Below are 21,518 nucleotides of genomic sequence, written 5' to 3' on the forward strand. Positions count from 1 at the left end.
GGAAGTTAGGGCAGGAACCCCAGATCAAGGAGCAGAGAGTTCAGGCTGGAAGCAGGGTTGACCATCACCCACAAAAATACATCCTCAATGACCCACCTTCACAACTAAGCCCTGCATTCCCCTAAAATTCAGGCTGGGGACCAGCTAGATCTGTGGGGGACACCCAGAGTCAAGCCATGATGTGGACCAAATCAGACATCCCCTCATTTAAGTCAGAGTCTAATTTGGGCCTCAAACCCAGCCATAGAAACGAATCTAAGTCATAAATGATGCCATAAATGAGACCTCACCCTTTCTGATAGCCACAGAGCACATGCACATCATTCTTGGGGCCAGATAACACACACATGCATTTTTATCAGCATCCCACAGGGAGACGTTACCAGGTAATACAGTGTCAGAATGCCTTGGAAAATTAAAATGCCAATATGGCAAACAGGGTAGAAAGTGTAGTCATGGAGAAAGCTATTAATGAAGGGATCAGCATACTGATTTTTATATCTTCTGTCATTTCAGTTTGCCCCAGAATGAAGAATGCTATAATATTTACCTCTACCTCTCACTGATGAGAGATCTCCTGAGGAACTGAATAGGCTCAATTTTCTCCATTCCCTGTGTTCAGATTATTTTAAAATATAACATTATTTTAAACAGTTCCCTGGAGCTGAAAAGATAGCTCAGCCCACAAAGTGTTTGTTGTGAAAGCATAAGGACCTCATATCAATCCCCAGAACTTACATCCAAATCAAAGCCATATGTGGTTGTGTGTCCTAGTGACCCCAGCCTTGGAGACAGGCTGAGACACCCGCAGATCCCTGGGCAGCCAGCCTAGCCAAAGCAGCAAGTCTCAGGCCAGTGACAGACCCAGCTTCAGAAAATCAATGTGGATGGTGTCTTGAGGAACGACAGCTGAGGTCAATTTCTGGCCTTCACATACATTTACACATATGTGCACACCCATATACATAAACACATACATTCACACTCATACAGGCACAATAATAAACAAATGGCATCCATAATTAGGTAATTGAGGGACATATACAATCAACCCACAGGTGTTAAGTGGTGAGGAGGCAAGAGAGAGAATAATTTTCATTTCTAAGCCAGGGACCAATGATATACATATACATATACGTATACGTATACGTATACGTGTGTGTGTGTGTGTGTGTGTGTGTGTGTGTGTGTGTGTGTGTAGTCACTTGGAACATGGCCAATACCTCATTAGGGGCTGCTGGTGTTTTTAGCTGTTGTTTATAGTCTTAATCAGTATTAACATTGAAATCTTGACACATGTAAGCTCAAATCAAAGGAAAATTACTTAGTCTCTCTAAGGATCCTAGTTAGCATTAACTGTCATTTCAGCATACACAGAGTCACCTGAAATGAGTCTCCATGGAGTAATTGCCTTTACCGGGTTGGTCTATGAACACGTCTGTGAAGAACTCTTTTGATAATCTTAACGGATGGAGGAGGGGCCAGCCTGCTGTAGGTTGTACCACTGTCAAGTCTGGAGTTTTATCAGACAGTGATCTAGAGAGTAATCCAGCAAGCACTGTTCCTCCATGGTTCCTGCCTCCAGTTTCTGCTGTAACTACCCCTGAAATGGACTGTGACCTGAAAGTATAATCGAAATAAAATCTTTCCTCTTCAAGTTGCTTTTTTGATCAGTGTTTTACCACAGCAAACTAGAATCAAACTAGAATGCCAGGGCTCAATGAGATGGGAACAAGATCACTTTCCTCAAGGAGGTTCCATAGGAAGATTCCATGAAACTTTGCATAGATAGAAGCTGGCCATGTCCTTTCAGTATCAGCCAAGAAATCACACTTGGTACCAACTATCTGGAGTATGTCATTTGAAATTGGGAAGTCCTCTCTTTACCAAGCCACTGGAAATCTATGAGGCAACCCCTTCTAAGCTAGTCCATCTCTACCCCTACCCTCCCCAGCCCCCAAGGCTCATAATGATTTCTAGGCTAGGAATTTTGGATCTCTATCACTGAACTTTAATCCTGATGAATGTGGTTCTTCCTTGGTGAGTCATGGCACCATCTCCCTCCCACTGGGTCACACAGAACACAAGTATTTTCCACACATTGTTTGCAAACTGCATACCAGCTAATCGCACGGTGATTCAAGCTCAGTCAGTCAGTCTAGAAAACTTCTCTGATAGCCCCAATGTCTCATACCCAAACCTAATCCCTAAAAAATCAAGATGAAATTGATATTATCAAACTCCTCCACTGAGGAAGACTTTACATGTGAAGAAATGGGTCATATTCCTTTAAACCATGTACTATGGTGTGACTTAATTCTTCACTTTCCTATGGTAAAATTTAAGCCCCACAAATCATGTGTCGATGGTGTGTGGAGGCAGTATCTTTGAGGGGTAATTAGGATTAAATGAAGCTGGGAGGATGGGACCCCCGTGATGGCATTATATATGAAGAGGAAGAGAGGGGCAGTGAGATTGCTCCATACATAAAGGCACTCGATGTCAAACCTGATGACTTTGATTTCCAGAGTGGACATAGTAGGACCAACTCCTCCAAGTTGTCTCTAGATCTCCACACATAGACTAAATAATTAAATACAATTAAAAAGGGAGAAGAGGAGAAGGAGGAAGATAAGGAAGAGAAAGAAAGGGGGAGGAAGTAAGAGGGAGAGGAAATGGAGGAAGAACTGAGGAAGAAGAGGAGAGAGAAGTGGGGAAAGGAGGCAGAGCTGGGATGTTTTCTGCTTCCCCACATAATGCCTTCCACAATGTAACCACGTACCCTGAAGCCCCCCTCCCACTATGTGCCAAGTGCATTGCAGTCCCCTGTCCCTGGATTTCCCAGGCTCTAGAACCATCAGCCAAAATAAGTCCTTTTTTTTTATAAATTACCTTGTTTCAGATATTTTGTTATAGCACAAAAAAATGGACTGTGATGCTAAGCTTTTATCTAAGCCCCACATTCCCACATCTACTCCTCAAAGCAGAAAAAAATTTATTGATAGTTATTTTAATAACTTTTTCCTTGCACACCCTTCACTGAGTTTACACAGCAGTTCTGTGTGTAGGCATTCCTGAGCATAAGGCCGATGGCCTAGGATTAAAATAGTTTTCAGCTAAGAGAAAACTATAAAGGAGAAAGGAAACTCCTAGTAAGCAAGAAAGCTTTGTACACCTGTGGCCTTATCATCCAGGAGCTACAGCCTGTGGTACCTGGTGGTACCCTGTAGTACCCTGGTGCCACTTGCCATGCCTCATACAAACACTGAGGGTGATAACTGCCTGCATTTCCCACTCTCTTCATGTTCCTTTAGTAGAGTCTCTGCACTAGATATTCTGTATTTACAAATTAATTACTCTTTTTTTGTGACCCTGGGTACAGAACTCAGGGCCTCCACCATGCTAGGCAAATGCTCCACCACTTAGCTATATCCTGGACCCAGCTACATTATTTTTAATATAGGGAGACTGAGGCACAAAGGACATACATGCCTGAAGTCACACTCCATGGCTGAATAACTTCACAGTTGGTTTCCTGTGACCTCAAAGTAGGTTTTCTGTGACCTCAAAGCAGCCAGTAAGCCAGCCTATAAGGCACCTCATTTTCCACCTTAGCTTCCCAGCATTTCTAACTGATTTTCATGTTCTAATTGATCACCAAGCCTCACATCCTTAAGTTGACTCACATATAGCAGAGAACACAAAGACTCTAAAAGAGGCCACAGGGAGTCTGTCAATGAGCTAGCCAGCAGACACCAAGCCAACCAAGGAGCATGGCATTGTATGATAGAGTTTTAGTTAGAAATCCTAGAAGGGAACTAATGAATAGATTTCTTATAAAGAAGTAAACAGGGATCAGAAGTTTCTTAAAGAAAATGGAAGCATCCAAAGACAGCAGCAATAACTAGAAGCAGCAAGCTGAAGTGGCCAAGGGACAGAGCTGTCACCATAGGAACTGTGCTCTATGGAGGTGTTCTACTTTCCTTTCTGTTGCTGTGTTAAAAACACCCCCCAAGAGCTTGGTGGTGGTGACACATGCCTTTAATCCCAGCACTTAGGAGGCAGAGCCAGGAGGATCTCTGTGAGTTCCAGGCCAGCCTGGTCTATAGAATGAGATCCAGGACAGGCACCAAAACTATACAGAGAAACCCCGTCTCAAAAAAACAAAAACAAAAACAAAAACAAACAAACAAAAATAAAAACACCCCAACAAAAAGCAATTAGGGGAGAAAGGTTTATTTCAGTTCATGATTCCAAGTTAAAGTCTGTGCCTTCTGAAAAGTCAAGGCAGCAGGAACTTAAAGCAGTTAATCATACATATCCACAGTCAAGAGCAAAGAGAGAGAAAGGCACACATACTTAGTGCTCAGCTAGCCTTCTACACTTACATAGTTCAGGATCCTCTGCTTAGGGAATGATGCTGTCCAAAGTGGACTAGGTCTGCCCACATGAATTAACATAAATAAGAAAATCCTCCATAGACATGACCACAGGCCAACCTGATCTAGATAATTCTTCATTAATACTCTATTTCTCAGGCTACAGAAGATAGCTCAGCTGTTAATGGCTCACAACCAAAACTTCAAGACTCTCTCACTAATTGGTTCTGCATTATGTCAAGTAGACAAGTAGAACCAGCCATCACAGTGGGGGACAATGGCCAACACAAAGTCCTGCCAAGGGAGGACAAGAGGAGAATAAATATGTGTACATCTAATCTACCACTGGCTGGACCCAATGAGAAGACAGCAAAGTACACATGAGTGGAGTCTGGGGAGCTGCCTCTGGCACAGAGCCAGAGGAAGAAGGAAAAGTGGAGCCAAAGGCCGTGTGAGAAACATCCACACCAAAGGCTGGGGGTCCTATCTTTGCCCAGGAGGTCCTCGCCCAGAAGCCAGGGATCCCCTGAGTGGCCCCATTGTGAACTTGTATCCCCACCATCTAGGAGGCCTTGAGCAGCTAAACTGACATGGCTGAGTTCCAGATTCTCATCTGGAAATACAAATGACAACCTTTGGCCATTTCAAGGCTTTCACTCACAAAGCACTAAAGATGCAAAGCAAGATGGGCATGTGTTTACTTTCTTCCCGTTACCTGGATTTGCTCTCAAAACAAGACAGAACAGATATGCACACATGAATGGATACACACATGGGGGGGGGGCAGATAAATTAGAGAGTCATTTAAACAGCTTATTGAGTTAAATTTAATGTGTGACTTGGTTGAATCTTCCAAACTCTAGCTAAAAATTTCTCCATGATGCTGATTGTGTGATGGTTAATCTTCATTGTCAATTAGACTAGATTTAGAGTCACCTTTGAGGGCATTTTCAGAGAAAATTAACTGAGGCAGAAAGAACCACTCTGAATGTTGGTGACATCATCCTGTGCAAGGGAAAAGGAAGATACCAGCTAAATTCCAGCATCCCCCTTTCCCCCTTCTTGATATACATAGATGTATGCAAGCAGCCTCATGCTCCTACTGCAACTGATGAAAGCCAATCATTCTGCCATGCTTCTTCTGCATCTCTCGGGCTTGTATGTCCTTTAGATTTCCTGTTCTGGAATAAACACTCTTGATGAATCTATGTGTGTTTGCTTATTGTAGTGTAGGAGATGGAACTCGGAGTCTCAAGCATGCCTAGCAAGTACAGGTGTATGAGTATTCACACAGGTATGTGTACATGTGTAGGGAGATCTGAAGTTGATATTGGTATCTTTATCAGTCATTCTCTACTTTATTTTGTATCTGCCGTCAGGAAACAGAGAGTGATAATTGTCAGTGCCCAGCTGGCTATCTCCTCTGTATACAGTCTGAGAGTCCAGTCCATGACATGGTGTCACCCTCACTTAGGGTGGATCTTCCCATCTTAATTCACTTAATCTAGATATTACCTAACAAACATGTCCAGAGACTTGTCTCCTAGGTAAATCTGAATTCTATCAAGTTGACCATATCAGCTATCTCAATCACAACAAGTCTATCTTAAACTGAAACTGTCTTAAATCCAAAATTCATCAAGTAGCCTAAGCAAATGCCCCAGCTCAGCAATACAGCCACTTTGGAGTATCAGATATTCACCCACTCTTGAGATTGTGTGGCTGACCAAGAGTTGTAGGTTCCTGCCCAGAAACTACTGGACCATAGATTGATATGCCAGGAAAAGATAAAAATTCAAGCACTGAAGTCAAGTTCCTCACTTCCATACTATCATAAAGTTACAAAAAAAAAGTCAGAGGCTTGAAAGATGTCTCAGTGGGAAAAGCTTTTGCTTTTGAATTCAGGTAGCCAGAGCCCATGGAAGAGCTAGACAAGGTAGTGCATATCTGTAATCCCAATGCCCTGTGGTGAGATGGATGGCAGAGTTGGGGAACTCCCTGGAAGCTTGCAAGACAGCTAGCCTGGCAAATGCTGGAGCAAACAAGAAGTCCCAATTCAAGTGAGATAGTGAGAACTGATACCTGAGATCATCTTCTGACCTCCTCATGCTGTGCACCAACACAGAGGAGCATGCACGGACAGACAGACAGACAGACAGACAGACAGACAGACAGACATACACACACACACACACACACACACACACACACACACACACACAGAAAAGGGTAAAAAAGAAGTAAGTCTAAATCACTGTTAGAATGGTTTGGGGGTTCAGGCACACTTAACTGGTTAATTGGGTCCCTGGCTCAGGGCCTCACAAGACTGAGTTCCAGCTGTCAGCCTGGCATGAGACATCCTCTGAGACCTCCTCTGAGACAGGCTCCAGTCCTCTTCCAAGCTCATCTGCTGTTGGAAGAATTCATTTTCTTGCAGATGTAGAACTGACAGGGGCTGATTCCTCAGATCCAGCAAGACAGAAAGAAGGGCTATTTCTGCCACCAATAGGCTCCCTTTTCATAGCCTCAGACCAGGTTGGCTGCACACAGGAACATCTCCCCTCTGCTGCTTATTCTAGACCTTAACTATGTCTGCAAGATCCCTTCATCTTTGCCAGAGACACAGTATAATCATAGCATGACATAATCATAGCATGATTTCCAACACCTTCACCATCTTCTGTTCATTAGAAGCAACTTACAGGTACAGCATGGGGAATCACTTTAAAATTCTGTGTACTGCAAAGGGAGCAAGAAAACTGTGGGTGCATTTGCAATAAGAGGGCAACAACCATCATTATCCTCGGTTTTCAGAGACAATGAGATTCTCAAGTGTCTTCTTCTAACCTCTTACTTCGTCCACGGTAGAGCTGAAGTGAGTACTCATTCTCTCTCTCTCTCTCTCTCTCTCTCTCTCTCTCTCTCTCTCTCTCTCTCTCTCTCTCTCTCTCTCTCTGTCTCCCCCACCCCCGCGCTAATTTTAGGTATACACCCTGTACTCTTTCTTTGTACTCCCTTTACCTGATTAAATGGACAAAAGTTACTATTGCATCTTCAGGTAGACTGTAAAGCTGACACTAAGGACCAACTTACTAGTCCTTCTAGGAACTTAGAGCAAACTTGAGTTGCAAGGTGGGGGAAAGCCACAAGATGTTAGCAGAATTGGGATCAACATTCAAGACTCTGGATCCTGGCGTATTGCACTTTTCAAACAGGGAGAGTCTCCTCATGTCTTTCCCCATCCCTGTCAAAGACTGCGAAGCAGAATGCCAGTTGGATCCAGCAATTGTGGTTTTTTAATCCAGATGTTTTGACCCTATAGGCAAAGCCTTTCTGGATCTGGGAGGCTATCCAAAAATCTGGAGAAAATTAGATCTTTATTCTAAAATTAAAGTTCCTGTAAAAAGAAAATAGGAAAGAAACCAAAAAATTTAAGTTGTGGACAAGTCACAAAATATATGGCACAAATATGGGTTGAAATTAACACAAATTAAGCTATAGTATGTCACTCATACATATTTATAACAGCTAATTAAAATAGACTATGTGGTCTGTGGATTATTTATATCTACTAATCTTTAAGTGTTAGGTATTTTTAATGAATATGGGATGTTCTTAAAAATCGCAACCAAATAAAAGTCATTATTCATGTTCACACATGGAGACAACTTGGGCCATGACTGCTATACCCTAACAGCAAAAGCACTTGTGAGCTGTGATCAGTGGGAATGCTTGAAAGTATCTGGTGTGAAGCCAGGAAATCTGGGTTCAAATCTTGCTTCTACTTCTCCCTGCCTTTGTAACTTTGGAAAAATCACGTGTCCCTCTTAGTGCAGGCTCCACAGCAGACCATAGGAGGTCAGTCAGTAACTGACTTCATAACCCCATAATTTCTCCAAGTGGCAATGGGGGATGGAATGTTAGTTATCAACTACGTTTCTATTTGCTGGTCATGGGTTTGTTTAGTTTGCAGTGAAGACCTGCTCAGCCTAAGATGGTAGACCCTAACCACGTGAGGCCACTGAATATGTGTAGTATGGCTAATCTTCAGGGAGATGTGCTGAGAGGATAAGATCTTTCAAAGATGTAACACAACAAAATAACAGAAGGGGTTGAAGAGATGGCTCTGTTGCTAAGAGCACTGGATGCTCTTCCAGAGGACCCAGGTTTAATTTCCAGTACCCACATGGAGGCTCACAACTGTCCATAACTCATCTCAGGGCACTGGATGCCCTCTTCTGGGCATGCACATGGTTCACAGACCTGCATATTGTGCAGGAAAAACACCCATACACATAAAATGAATGAATGAATTAACTTTTTAAAAGAACAAGGAACATCTCAGTGAGTCTTATATCAAGCACAGCTGGAGATGGCAATACTTTGCTGACATGTTAAATAAAATTCATTATAAATGTCTCATCTGGTTCTTTTTGCTTTCTGTAAATATGGCTATCAGGAAGTTTTAAGTGCCACATGTGGAATGCATTGTATTCCAGTTGGGAAGCTGGAATAGGTAACATCTCAGTGTTCTCAGAGGGGAATTTTAATTCCTTGGTGTGGCTATCAGGGACATTCCCAGCACTGCAAAACAATGAACCTTGAGAAAATCATACCTCACTACTGTTCCACTCCCTCCAAAAAAATTCCAGTTTTCTATTTTCTTCCTAAAAGAAATAAGAGGGAGTTCATCCCACAAAGTACACAAAACCATAAAGGTACACAAACAAGAACCCCAGTTCAATTCTCTGTACTCACACACAAAGCCAGGCATGGAGGCATACATGCTTATATCCCAGCCCTAGGGAGGTAAAGACAGAGGATCTCTGGGGCTCACTAGTCACCAGCCTAGCCCAGTTGGCAAGATCCAGGTTCAATGAGAGACTCTATCTCAAAAAAGAAAAGGTGTGACACACAGGAGTTTGACTATGAATCTCTACATGTATACCATATATGCACCCATATACACCATACACAGAAAGAGGGGAGAAGGAGGAGGAGGAGGAGGAGGAGGGGGAGGGGGAGGGGGAGGAGGAGGGGGAAGAGGAGAAGTGAGATATCTCAAAGATGAGGTACAGTGGCCACATTCCCTTCATGTAACTGAACAGATAAAAGCTATAATAGTTTGGCAATCATACAAGTCTACAGCTGTAGGACCTCCGTTAGTGCATGGTTCTGCAGAAGGATTTGAAGGATAGGCATCCTGAGCTGGTATGGGGACAGGCTCTAGAGGACAGCAGGGATCTTTTGTCTGCCCAGGTTAAGTCGTTTTCTAGAAAATAGTGGATGGAGCACCCAGGCCAGCAGCTGCTGCATTCTGGTCTGAGAAGGTGCTGTGACATCCACATCCTTCAGTGTACATGGAAACAGAGGTAGAGATAGGGAGAAGTGGAGGGAACCTAGCTGACATGATACAGTGTGAAGTTAATGCAGTTACCATGATCTGCAGAACAATGATTTTTCAAGGTGAGGCAAGCAGAGTGACTGGGAAGGGAGTGGGCAGTGACTTCACTGGGAAGGCCTCTGCCTGGTTGGAAAGGGATAAAGCTTGCCTTTGTTACACTCCTGGCTTCTGTTCTCATTGCTCTGAGACATGAAAGCTTCTGGCATGATGTCTCTCTTTAGCACCGTTGTTCTGAGGATTTGCCACTCAGAGAGCTGCTCACGGGAAAGCTTCCATCCAGGGCCAGGCTTCTGTTGGCCACCGTGGATGTCTGACATTTCACATGCAGCCCACCTTGTAAGTCTGAACGAAGTGGACAAGGTATACCCATGTGTGAGCTCTGCTCGCCTCACCTGGACTGATCAGTGTTAATGAAAAGTCAGAATCCCAGCTAGGATGATGGCTTAGTTGGTAAAATGCTCACCTAGTAAACATCAGGACCTGGATTCAATCCCCAAAACCTATGTAAAACAAGCCTGGTGTTGTGGCATGCTCAGAATCCCAGCACCGAGGAGGCAGAGGCAGGTAGATCCCTAGGAGCTCACTAGCTAGCCAGCCAAGCCTACTGGGCAAGGTCCAGGCCAGTGAGAGACCTTGTCAAAGGTGGCCAGCCCTTGACAAATAGCCAGTGGTGTCCTCTGGCCTCCTCGTGAACACACACACACACACACACACACACACACACACACACACACACACGCCCGAACCAGATCTTTATTCATTCATTCATCCATCCATCCATTCACATATCTAGTTAATGTGCCCTTATATGCTTGATAGTTGCAGTTAGAGCTAGGAGTAAGCAAAACTAATTATAGCAGAAACCTGTGAGAAAGAAATAGGTTCTCTGTCATCTTAGGAGGAAAAAAAAAAAAGGCAAAGTCACCAATGGATAGTTTTTTCCAGGAATGTGAAAGGGGAATCACAGTTTGAGGCAGAAGGGGCTAGGGATGATTTGAGATTCCTGAAGATGAAGGGTTAAATACTCAGGAATGAAAATCTTCTGATAAGAAAGTTTCAGTATTCAACCCACAGTCCCAATCACTAATGAGTCAACACTAAAGGATATACTTTAAGGTCAGTATTGAGTCTCCTACAACCAATCTTTCATATTAGCACAGCGGAGCCCTGGTTTCTGGTGGAGATCTCGCCAACATGGGTTGTAGAAAGACCACCTCACCTCCTTACAGATGAAGCAGGACTGTCTTGAATAAAAAGGTGCTTTGCTGTTTTCTCTTGGGGGCAGGGGGACTCAAGTCTGGGGAGCTTCCTCCGAGAGCAACGTGAACTCAGTAGCAATGAGCCTAGCGTAGCTAAGCAAGCCTGGCCAGCTTACAGCGATCGTTGTCAGATGTTACATGGACACTTCAAGGATGGGAAAATTCAGATAGACCCTTGCTCATCCAGACGTGCAAGACTCGATTTGTGTAAAAAATCACTGATTTTCACAGTATATCATTTCCAGTCTTGAGCCCGCTCCCCCAGGCCAGTTCTTTTCCCACCTTCTCAGGTTAAATCGAGTTTTGTTGTAGAGTACAACTTTGATCTCTCCTCATCTTCCTAGTCGGAGTCATAATAAAACTACATGAAGTAATTTTGAAGCTATAATATTGAAATGGCGCCCTGGGTGAGGGTGTTTGCTGCAAGGCCTGATGATCTGAGTTCCATGCTGGGAATCCATGTGGTAGAAGGAGAGAATTGACTTCCACAAGTCATTCTCTGACTTCCACACAAGTGCTGTCACACACACACACACACACACACACACACACACACACACACACACACACTAAAGATTGCATTCTTTTCCTCTGAGAAGGCAAGGCCAAACAAGTTATAAAAAGTTATTTTATCAGTTATTGGATGAAGGTTCTATTGGCTTTTTGGAGCCCATTCCCTGCGGAGGGGCACCTTGCTCAGCCTTGATACAAGGGGGGAGAGGCTTGGTTCTGCCCCAACTTGACATGCTGGACTTTGTTGACTCCCCATGGGAGGCCTTACCTCTCTGAGGAGTGAATGGGAGGAGGGTGTGGAGAGAAGGTGGGGGGGGAGCGCGAGGAGGGGAGGGGGGAAAACTGGTTGGTATGTAAAATGAAATTTAAAAAAAAATCTTTTAAACAAGAAAAAAGTTATTTTAAACTTTTTCTTATTATTGTTGTTTTTAAGAAATTTTAATTTACCAGAGTCTCTTCTCTCTGGTGACTAAAGACCTTACCCAAGTTAGGGTCAGGCCAGACTTCTGCCGACCACCTGCCTGGCGCACCCCTGGGACAAGGGGGAAGAGGGTGGGCAGAGAGGACTGCTCAGCATTTATTTTTGGGAGCCAGCTCTCTAAAAATACCTTGGCTCTCCTATTTGCTCTCTCTTTTGACCTGAATGGATCTGCCTGGGTCTCGTCCCCCCCCCCTCCCCCGCCCTGCTCCTTGCCCTTTAAAGGAGAAGGGCGTGGAGAGGGATTCCTGCCGCCTAGGGGACAGATGTGAGCCCTAGGTGGCAGGGCAGCACTGACGTCAGGGTAGAGCTTAGCCGCTTTCTCAGCCTCCCTGCAGAGGCCACCCTAAGGGAGGGGAGCAGCCCTTTTGCTCTGATTGGCTGGCCCCAAGTGGGCGCCCACGCGCATTGGCTGGCGACGTTTTAGAGGGAGTCCCGCTCTCCAATTAAAGCGGACGGCAGCTCGGTGCTGAGCCCAGAGCTGCCCGCTGAGCGCGCAAACCTGAACTTGACCCATCAGCGGCACAGTCCTTTCTGCACGCCCTTGCGCCCCTGCCTGAGAAGCCAGGAGCTGTTTCTGCATCCCCAGGATGGCGAAGGTGGCTAAGGACCTCAACCCCAGAGTACAAAAGGTGAGCCTGAGCTGAGATTCCTCTGTATTGGTGTATCCTCCTGTTCCCCTTGCTCTCAGACACACGGAGTTCCTAGAGACACCCTAAGGGATGCATCGAATCCACAGAGCGAACAGAAAACAGAATTAGGTGGTAATACGCATTTGAGTTAACAGGCACACCCGTCAAATTCACTCTTTAAAAGCCATTGTTAAGGAAAGTATTTACACTGAGTCTTGGTTTTTTATTGGTGCCGATTAAAGGTGAATTAAAGTAAAAATGTAGGAGGAAGGGATAGGCACTTGTTTGTGATCACGGGAAATGCCCTGGCTTTCCCCTCCCTGCCCCCTCCACTTCTCTGCCTCCCTGATGTGGCTTTAGTGAAGGCTGGGAGTTTAGGCAGGATACAAGTCCTCTCCCTCTGCTACCCTCCCAGAGTTGGGTGGTTTCCCCAGCACACAGAACAGTTTCTTTTGGTGCTGTTGGCAGTAGTAGCCATTCAAGCACAGGGGAACTAATTTTTGTCCCCAGGGTCTGCACGTTTCCCTTTCAAGAAGGACTGGCCCAGAGCCCAGAAGGTCACGGGTAACTTGCTGCAGGAGGGGCCCCCAGCTGTGCCTACAGCTCCAAGCTGGCTGCCTGCTTACCTGAGGCACTCTGAAGGCGGGCTGAACTGTGAGAAGACATGTGGGACAGGAAGGCAGCAGTGACAAACCTATGCTTCCCAGATGGAGAAATAGGGCATACAGGGTCACAGAAAGATAGCTGGGGGGGAGGGGGGCGGGGGGGGGGAGAGCAGAAGTGTTCAAACCCTGGCCCTGAGTATGGCACACTTTAGCTGTACAACAGTGACCAAGTCACACTTTCCCTATCTATAATATAGGGAGGAGGGACACCCCTGCAGTTGTAATAGCATTGTTGATAGTGTAGCTTAATCTCCCCAGGTAGTAGTTATTAAGATCTGCTTTCAGAGTATTTCAGCTTGCAGGGCAAAGTCCTCCTTTGCTGACATTTTTTGTGGGAGGTAGAGAGGCAAAAGAAAAAAATAAAAAGACATGAGTAGAGGGCAAGAAGAAGAGAGAGGGTGGAGAGGAAGCCCCAGACCTCCTGCCCTCCCACTCCTGAGCCTAGTGAATCCCTCTGCACATGGCATCCAATCAGACCTAATCCAGGCATCCCCCTGATGCATTCACCAGACTATTTGCAGAATCCGGTGTCACCTCTCCTCCAGAATTCCCAGAACACGGAGACCTGAGTGAGGGAGTATTCAGGTTTCCCTCTTTCTGCGCTGTGTATTTTTCTCAAGGGTTTGAAGATAGACCTCATTCTTCCTCACCTCTGTTCCAATCTAGTGTCGCATGCCTACAGTGAGACTCAGAAAACACCTACAGCGCAGAACATCTGGCCGCTAGGCCCACGCTGGCTGCTTAGGGTGCATGTGGAATTATCTTTCCACTTGTGGCACTGTGGGGTGGGATGTTTGGTTTGCTGCCCCAAATTCAGTCAAAATACCAGACTTCAGGGATGGTGACAGCATTTCGCTGTCCTCAGAGAGGTCAAATGATTTGGGAGTGTGTGACTATAAGCTGGTTGACATGGTAGAATGTGAGATGGAGTCTATAAAGACACTCCCTCCCTTCATCAAAAGCCCAGGCCATGATTGGAGAAAACCTTGTTTTTATTGTCCCTTGCATAGGAGGGTGCGATTCTCTGGATTAGAGATGGAACATGTTCCTCCTCGTGTCACCGTCTGGTGCCAACTTCCTTGGCCTGCAAAGGTTTTATTTTCCCTTTAGATCCAATTACAGGCTTAGAGAAAGAATGAAGTGGGTAGAGATGAAAGGGCTGGTATTTTTTACCTCTTGGAATTTCAGCCATTGGGGAAGATCACCACGGGGTGGATTAACCAATGTCCTCAACCTAAAGAGTGGAGAGAAAAGAAGGGAACCTGAGATAAGAAGGCCTTGCTGAATGGTGCAGCGTGACTAAATACTGTGTCCGATCAACAGCCTACTGAAAAGAGTTTATTGCATATTTACTTTAAAATCTGCAACTGTCGGGGGGGGGGGGGTTATAACATTTGGCTTTGGAGAGCATAATCACACTTAGACATTCTGAACCAATTTCAGACTCTTGGAGTTGCAAAGGACCTATTTACAAAATGTGAAAGGGCTTAACACAGATTGCAGTGTCCCCATTGCCCTGCCCCCCAAGGATTGGGAGGGGTGGGAATCCCCAGCAGCTGGGAAGTCATAAAAATGTCTTCAAGAGAAAATATAAAATCCCAAACTGGAGTGGCCTTGGAGATCATGGACTGAACCCAGACAGGCTGTCGGCCTTTCTAACTGTGGGATGCGTCCTCTTGTCCACAGGGGTAGACATTGGGGAACAGTCCCAAGCCACTGGCTCTTGAACCATCATTTGCTTTTCTCTTGGGAAAGAAGATATTCCCCAGGACAGACAGGTCCCTGGGCATGGTGAAATTGCCAACATTCCTTGGCAAAAAAAAAAAAAAAAAAAAAAAAAAACCTAGAAGGCCAAATGCCCGTCTCTAGGTGAAATCAATTACTAGGATAAATTTGTTCTTCTGGTGCTTATTAAGAATTCTGCTTACTGCCACAGGCTTTGGCATCAAATCTGAGTTCAAATCCCAGCTCCACCACTTACTAGCTTTGCACTAGAGCAAGGTAACTAACTTCTGTGTTGATGTTCTAGAGGTAATAATGGCATTGACTTCTTACAGTTACTGTGATAATTAGTGAAGTGATTATATTAAAGGCTCAGCATCCACACACTTAGTGAAAACCACCCATTAGTAGGACTAGGAAGATAGTTCATTTGGTAAAGTGTTTGCTACACAATCATAAGGACCTGAGTTTAACCTTTAGCACCCACAGAAAGAGCCACGGCACACATGTGTAATCTCAGCACTGGGGAGGTAGAGACAGATCCCTGGGACTTGCTGGACACCCAGTCTAGCCTGCTTGACAAGCTCCAGGTTCCAGTAAGAGACCCTGTCTCAAAAACAGGAAGTGGATGGCTCCAGAGGAAAAATAGACAAGATTTGGCCTTAGGCCATCACAGGCACTTGTACACACACACACACACACACACACACACACACACACACACACACACGTGCACACACACACCTGCACACAGGTGAACATACATAAATACTGTGCATACATATACACACAGAGGCACACAAAGTCAGCCATTAGAATGTTTAGTGTTTATTTGCATTCTGATAGTATGTGGGTACAAAAAGTACATGCTTTAGTTTTTGCTGTCCCAAGTAAATAGTAAGCAACTTGCATTCAGCTATTTCTCAGCTATACCTAAGCCAGATGTGTCCCATACCCTTTGATAAGTTGGGGAAAAGACAAAGGACCTTGCTTTCATTCTCACCCAACACATAGAGTGTGTGTTCATGCAGAATCAAGTCTCTCCTTCTGAACTTGGAGGGCCAGTCAGTGAGTAGTTCACCCCAGAGATATAGAGTTGGGCCCTGGTGGAGGGGGGGGGGGGAGGGCTTGGAGCTCTTTATCACCTTTTAACTGTGGAAAGTGAGGCTCAGAGAAGTCAAACTACTGACCAGAGGCTGCTGAAAAGGTGCCTAGAAGCTTAGTAGGCTCTGAAAGATCCTCTGATGGCCAGGAGACCCTTGTAGGGATTTCAAATGAACTAGATAAAGACAAAGAGATTTAACACTCACTCTGGTGCATGTACCAGTGTCCTGGCTCTAAAGGGCTGTTTTTCACTCTGCAATACAACACGCAAGGAGCAGTGAGAGATGGGATATCCAGGGTTGTGTCCAGGTTCAACTAGGCATCTTTCTCCACATGTCTCCACATCATATGCTTCCTGGCTAGCCCACACTCCAGGTTAGTCCACAGCTACGTCCAAAGCCCTTCCTGTTTTCACCTCTGATTCCTGCTGTGGGCAAAATTTCTGGCACATGGCTTGGGCAGGCCAGTCCAACATAAACAGGCCTCCTCAAGAATCGCCATTGGCTCCCTCAGTCTTAAAAACATATTAAGCTGTCACTTAAAGACCTTAACAGCCAACACATTGGAGACATGCCCATAGGTGTATAAAGAAAGCAACTTGTCCCCAAAAAGAGCTGAAAGGGAAAGACTGTTGTTTTTATTTTATTTGTGTGTGTGTGTGTGTGTGTGTGTGTGTGTGTGTGTGTGTGTGCCACAGCACATGTGTAGAAGTTAGAGGACAGCCTTCAGGAGTCAGTTTTCCCTTCCACTCTGAGTCCAAAGGAGCGAACTCAGGTAGTGAGACTGGTGGGGTGAACGCTTTTACCAGCTGCCAGCTGCCTCATTTCACCAGCCCTCTCTAAGTCTTTTGTAGAGACTCATTACACTGCAGATGGCAGACGCTCATTCTGACACGCAGGTGTGTCTGAAGCGGCTCACTGAGGAGGTCACAGGTAACCTGCAGCACAGTAGCAGCCACCTGCGATGGTAGGAGGGGGATCTTCTGGTCATATGAACTGTAGGGTTGCTGAGGCGGGACAAGAACAAGCTGAACTCAGCAGAGCAGAAAGCCAGCCCGCCCAGCCCCTTCGTGCCACTTCCAGGAGGAGACGACAGGGAGCCAGCTGGGTTCCAGAAGAGGCGCAGGGTGGGAGAATCACCCTATCTTCCCCACTCACATATTCAAAATAGTCTATGTATAATAAAGCAGAGATTTGCCATGATTCATAGCAGGCCTGGAGTACTCTTATCTCACCACCACTTACCCAACACCATTTAAACATTCATTTTTCTAGCAGGTGGTTGAGTCACTGCAGTTAATATAGGCATGAGAGGAGATGGGCTTCAGAGGTAAAACATGTGCCTAGCACACTGCAGAGCCTGGATGCTATCCCAAGCACTACAAAATCAATGAACTAAATAACAAATAATCATTACTATTATTCCAGGCATTTACTTGCTGTAGGACTATACACAGGTCATTTTCCTAAGAAGTGGCAGAAGTTGGATAAAATCCAGTTTCCTTCTACCTACATTCTGCTGCTTTTTATGTCCGACTGTCCCCTAAACAACAAGTGATTGTGGCAAAGCAGACCTAACACTCCATTCTTAGGAAATCACAGAAGTGTCCAGTAGTCTTCTAGAACATCCCAAAGGAAGAGACAACTGTACTCTTCACTACTTTCCTTTGAAACTATTCCTCTCCTTACATTATAATACAGGAAGAGGATTTGGTCAGCAGCTGCCACCGCCTTGACAGGTGTAGGGCCAAAAGCCACTTCTATGAGATTCCTTCAAGATCAGGGGGCTTCCTTGACGGCACTTGGGACATTTTTGGTGTCCTGAACATTCTTGGTGTCATGTATGTCAACAGGGTAAATTTCTTGGAGCTTTAGAAAATGCCATCTGTGGCATTTCTCTAGGTTAAAGGTAAAGCAGGGGAGTCGGTGGACGCTGAGATTCTTTTTAATAGTAGACACCTATTTGGTATCTAAGCTTAGATACTTGAGGCAGACGTTTGTTATTTTTCTTACACTTATTTATTTACTCATTTATTTATTTATTTACTCTGTGTGTGTGTGTGTGTGTGTGTGTGTGTGTGTGTGTGTGTGTGTGTGTTATGCTATGGTGCACATGTCAGAGGACAACTTTCAGGAGTTCTTTCTCTCTTTCGACGATGTAGGTTCTGGGTATCTGGCTTGATGACGAGTGCCTTTACCTCCTGAGCCACATTATCAGCCCAGATCCTGGCTTTTACAAAATCAGAAATGACAAGGCAGTCACAAAGCACGAAATTCTCACATCAGCTCTGTAGCTGGAGTCTGTTCTTTTATATGAGAAATTAACCTGTCCACTTTTTTTCCAAAAAGACTGTACTTGTTCTAACTGTTGTCATCTGTTCAAATTCCTTCCTCCCAGCAAGCTTGTCTGTTCTCTGTTAAGACAGACAAGCTTGGGGAAAAGCAAAGGGGAGAAAAAGTAGACCCCCCTCCAGGGTGCTCAGGATGCCTGACGTGTGCTCTGACACCATCACAATTAGCCTTCAGAGCCACCACGTGAACACAGCAATGTCCTTTCCATGTATGAATACATTTAGGCTAAAAGTTTAAATGGCTTGCCCAACGTGACAGGCTAAGAAGTCAAAACTGGGTCTCTCCAATCACAAACCTTAAGCTCATCTATCCAAAGAAAGAGGATTACTATTGCTGTAAGTTTCACACATAGATGAAGTTCTTACAACTCACTAAACTCAGTGATAGTCTGGGGGACAACTTCCCAGCATTTGCCCAATGTCACCAAGCATCTGTTCTCCTGGGATGTATGTGAGCACTACCAGGAGTATACTGCCATCTTCATCAATTCAAAGCCATTCCCAGGGAAACTATACAAACTTTCTATATTCTTCCTGATTTTCTAGAAGGCTGGTGATATCCTATAGTCAAGAATCTTGAACAGGAACCATTCAAGGAATCACATTATTACCCTATTATTCTGGTTCTTAAAATAAATCCTAGCAATACTAGACCCAAAGATTCCAGGCTATATTAGTATGAGGATAAGCTTCTCTAGAGAATGTACATCTCAACATGCTTGGTCAGCTTGACTCATGCTTTGCCCAGGAATATATGAATCAGGACAAGAAAACCACAGCCCAGGCTCCCACAAGGACATGCTTTAAAAGGACATAATATTGCTAAAGGGGAAGAAATTAAAGGCTCTATTTAGCCACTATTATTTTGAAGGACAAAGACAGCCCCAGGTGGCTTTTGTAAATCCATATGGTTTGTTGGTGGATTGATTTTTTTCTCTATTATTTTGAAACATTTGATCTAATGTAAAAAACTATCTATGGAGACAAATGCAAATTTGTCTTTGTGCCAAAGAGCTGAGCAGACTTGAATGGTATTCTCTCCTGTAATCCTAGAACTGTCCTAGGTATAGACAAGAGGATCTCTAGAACTTACTGACCAGCCAGTCTAGACTACTTGGTGAGCCCTTAGGTCCCAATGAGAGGTCTTATCTCAAAAATTATGGTAGAGAGTGATTAAAGAAAACACTTGATATTTACCTCTTGCCTCTCTCTCTCTCTCTCTCTCTCTCTCTCTCTCTCTCTCTCTCTCTGTATATGTGTGTGTGTGTGTGTGTGTGTGTGTGTGTGTGCACATACTTATACATACACATGTACACATGGGGTAGGGGGAGATCCACATATTGCCACCATAGTTATCTAGAGAAAAGATCTAATTCTGTTATTTACCAGGTCCATAATTTTTGCCAAGTTACTTATCCTTGCTGAACCTCTAATCCCTCATTTTAGAACACAGGCTAATAGCAGTTCTACATTTTAAAGATAGTTTAGTGAGGTAAGCAAGCAATAAACATGTTCCCCCTGCTGTTATTGGCATTCCTTCCCATCAGCACAAAGCAAAAATCTCATAGGTCATTAAGTACTGGAATGTTGAAAGAGCAAGTTCAGTTTGTCTACATCACATGTGGCAGCTTCTAAGATATCAGATTGCAGGACCTTCTCTTTGTAGCTAAACTTGATCCAGCCATAAATATGTTCAGGCCACACCATATGCAAAATCATGGGAATAGCTGCAGTTCATCTTAGATCTCTCATCACCAACCTTTCAACAGCAGCCTTCACCTTGTCCAACCTCGCCCTTGTGATCTTACACAGGCACTCACTCTTAGATACCTTGCCTATAAAATAGAGTGAAATATACTCATTTCTTCCTATGCAAATATTTATTTAACATTTACTAGGTTCCATCCACTATCTTGTCATACTATACAATGAATACAAAAGCTCTGAGATTCCTACAATGCTGACTTGAGTCTGGTGGAATTCATTTTTCATATGGTAAGAACAATGTCAATGTTCTAGATTCTATATATCCCTTGACCTCCCACCTGACACACACATACACATATACACATGCATACACATGTGTGAGCACCCTAATCCTCTTTCCCTGGCCATCGTCACATCTCCCAGGACTACCTTCAGAGAAACCCCAGATATACTGCCTCACTGTAACAGTGGAGTGTATCAATTATTTGCCCACTTTTTAATATCCTAAATAGGACACTTAGGAAAGCAACATCAGAAACAGAGTTAAAAAGTAGCTCCCAAGCCCCATCAGTACCTAGCTTAGCATTCATGCTGATAGAGAGGTAGACCAGTTGTCTAATTATATGTCCTCAAAGACTGCTGAACCCTAGGTTGTATTTTCTTCATTGTGTTGATTTCAGGGACACCAAAGGATAAAAGAACAGGGAAAGGGCTGCTGGCTGAGTAATGCCCTATAAGAAACCTGTCCTTAAGAAGACAGCATCTATTTGGGCCACATGACTAAATGGCATTTCTAGATACTGATTCATGAGACTAACCATCAAGGTGACTGGCTCAAGTAATCTGCTGGCTACAGGAGGTAGAAGGAAAGAAGATCCCAGCTTTGTCCCCATTCTGGAGGACAGCCACCCACCCCCTAAGGGACTCCTATGTTCTCCACCTCAGCTGGCTGTGGGGCCATCCAGATTCCTACTTAAGAGTACTTGGCTCTAATGAGAGGGACAGTGGGTAGAGAATTATGTAAGGGAGATTCTTTTGAAATTGTGCTGGTCGATAAAGGAAGGGGTATTTTTTCTTTTTCTTTAGTGAAATGGGGTCTCACTGTGTAGCTGAGGCTGGTCTTGACTCAGATTTTCCTGCCTCAGCCTTTCAAGTTCTGGGATTCAGGTGTGTGCAACTATCCTGGGCCAAATCATTTTACTTTTATTTTTTCAGTACTAAGGATTATACCAAGGACACTGAGCTTTTTAGACAAGCCTTCTACTGCTGAACTATATTCCTCAATCATTAGAGAGCTGTGTCTTT

General features: G+C 44.5%; 1 protein-coding gene across 1 annotated transcript in view; it reads left to right on the forward strand.

The window, feature by feature from the left end:
* The first annotated feature begins 12,524 nt into the window (after positions 1 to 12,524).
* The window catches only part of Lmcd1 (LIM and cysteine rich domains 1), a 64,549-nt gene continuing 55,555 nt past the window's right edge, over positions 12,525 to 21,518 (forward strand). The window contains exon 1 of the mRNA XM_059256830.1: positions 12,525 to 12,665. Coding sequence (XP_059112813.1) covers positions 12,624 to 12,665 — 42 coding nt within the window. The 5' untranslated portion in view covers positions 12,525 to 12,623. The remainder of the gene's footprint in view (positions 12,666 to 21,518) is intronic.

The sequence above is a fragment of the Peromyscus eremicus genome, chromosome 3 (assembly GCF_949786415.1).
Source record: "Peromyscus eremicus chromosome 3, PerEre_H2_v1, whole genome shotgun sequence".
Classification (NCBI taxonomy): Eukaryota; Metazoa; Chordata; class Mammalia; order Rodentia; family Cricetidae; genus Peromyscus; species Peromyscus eremicus.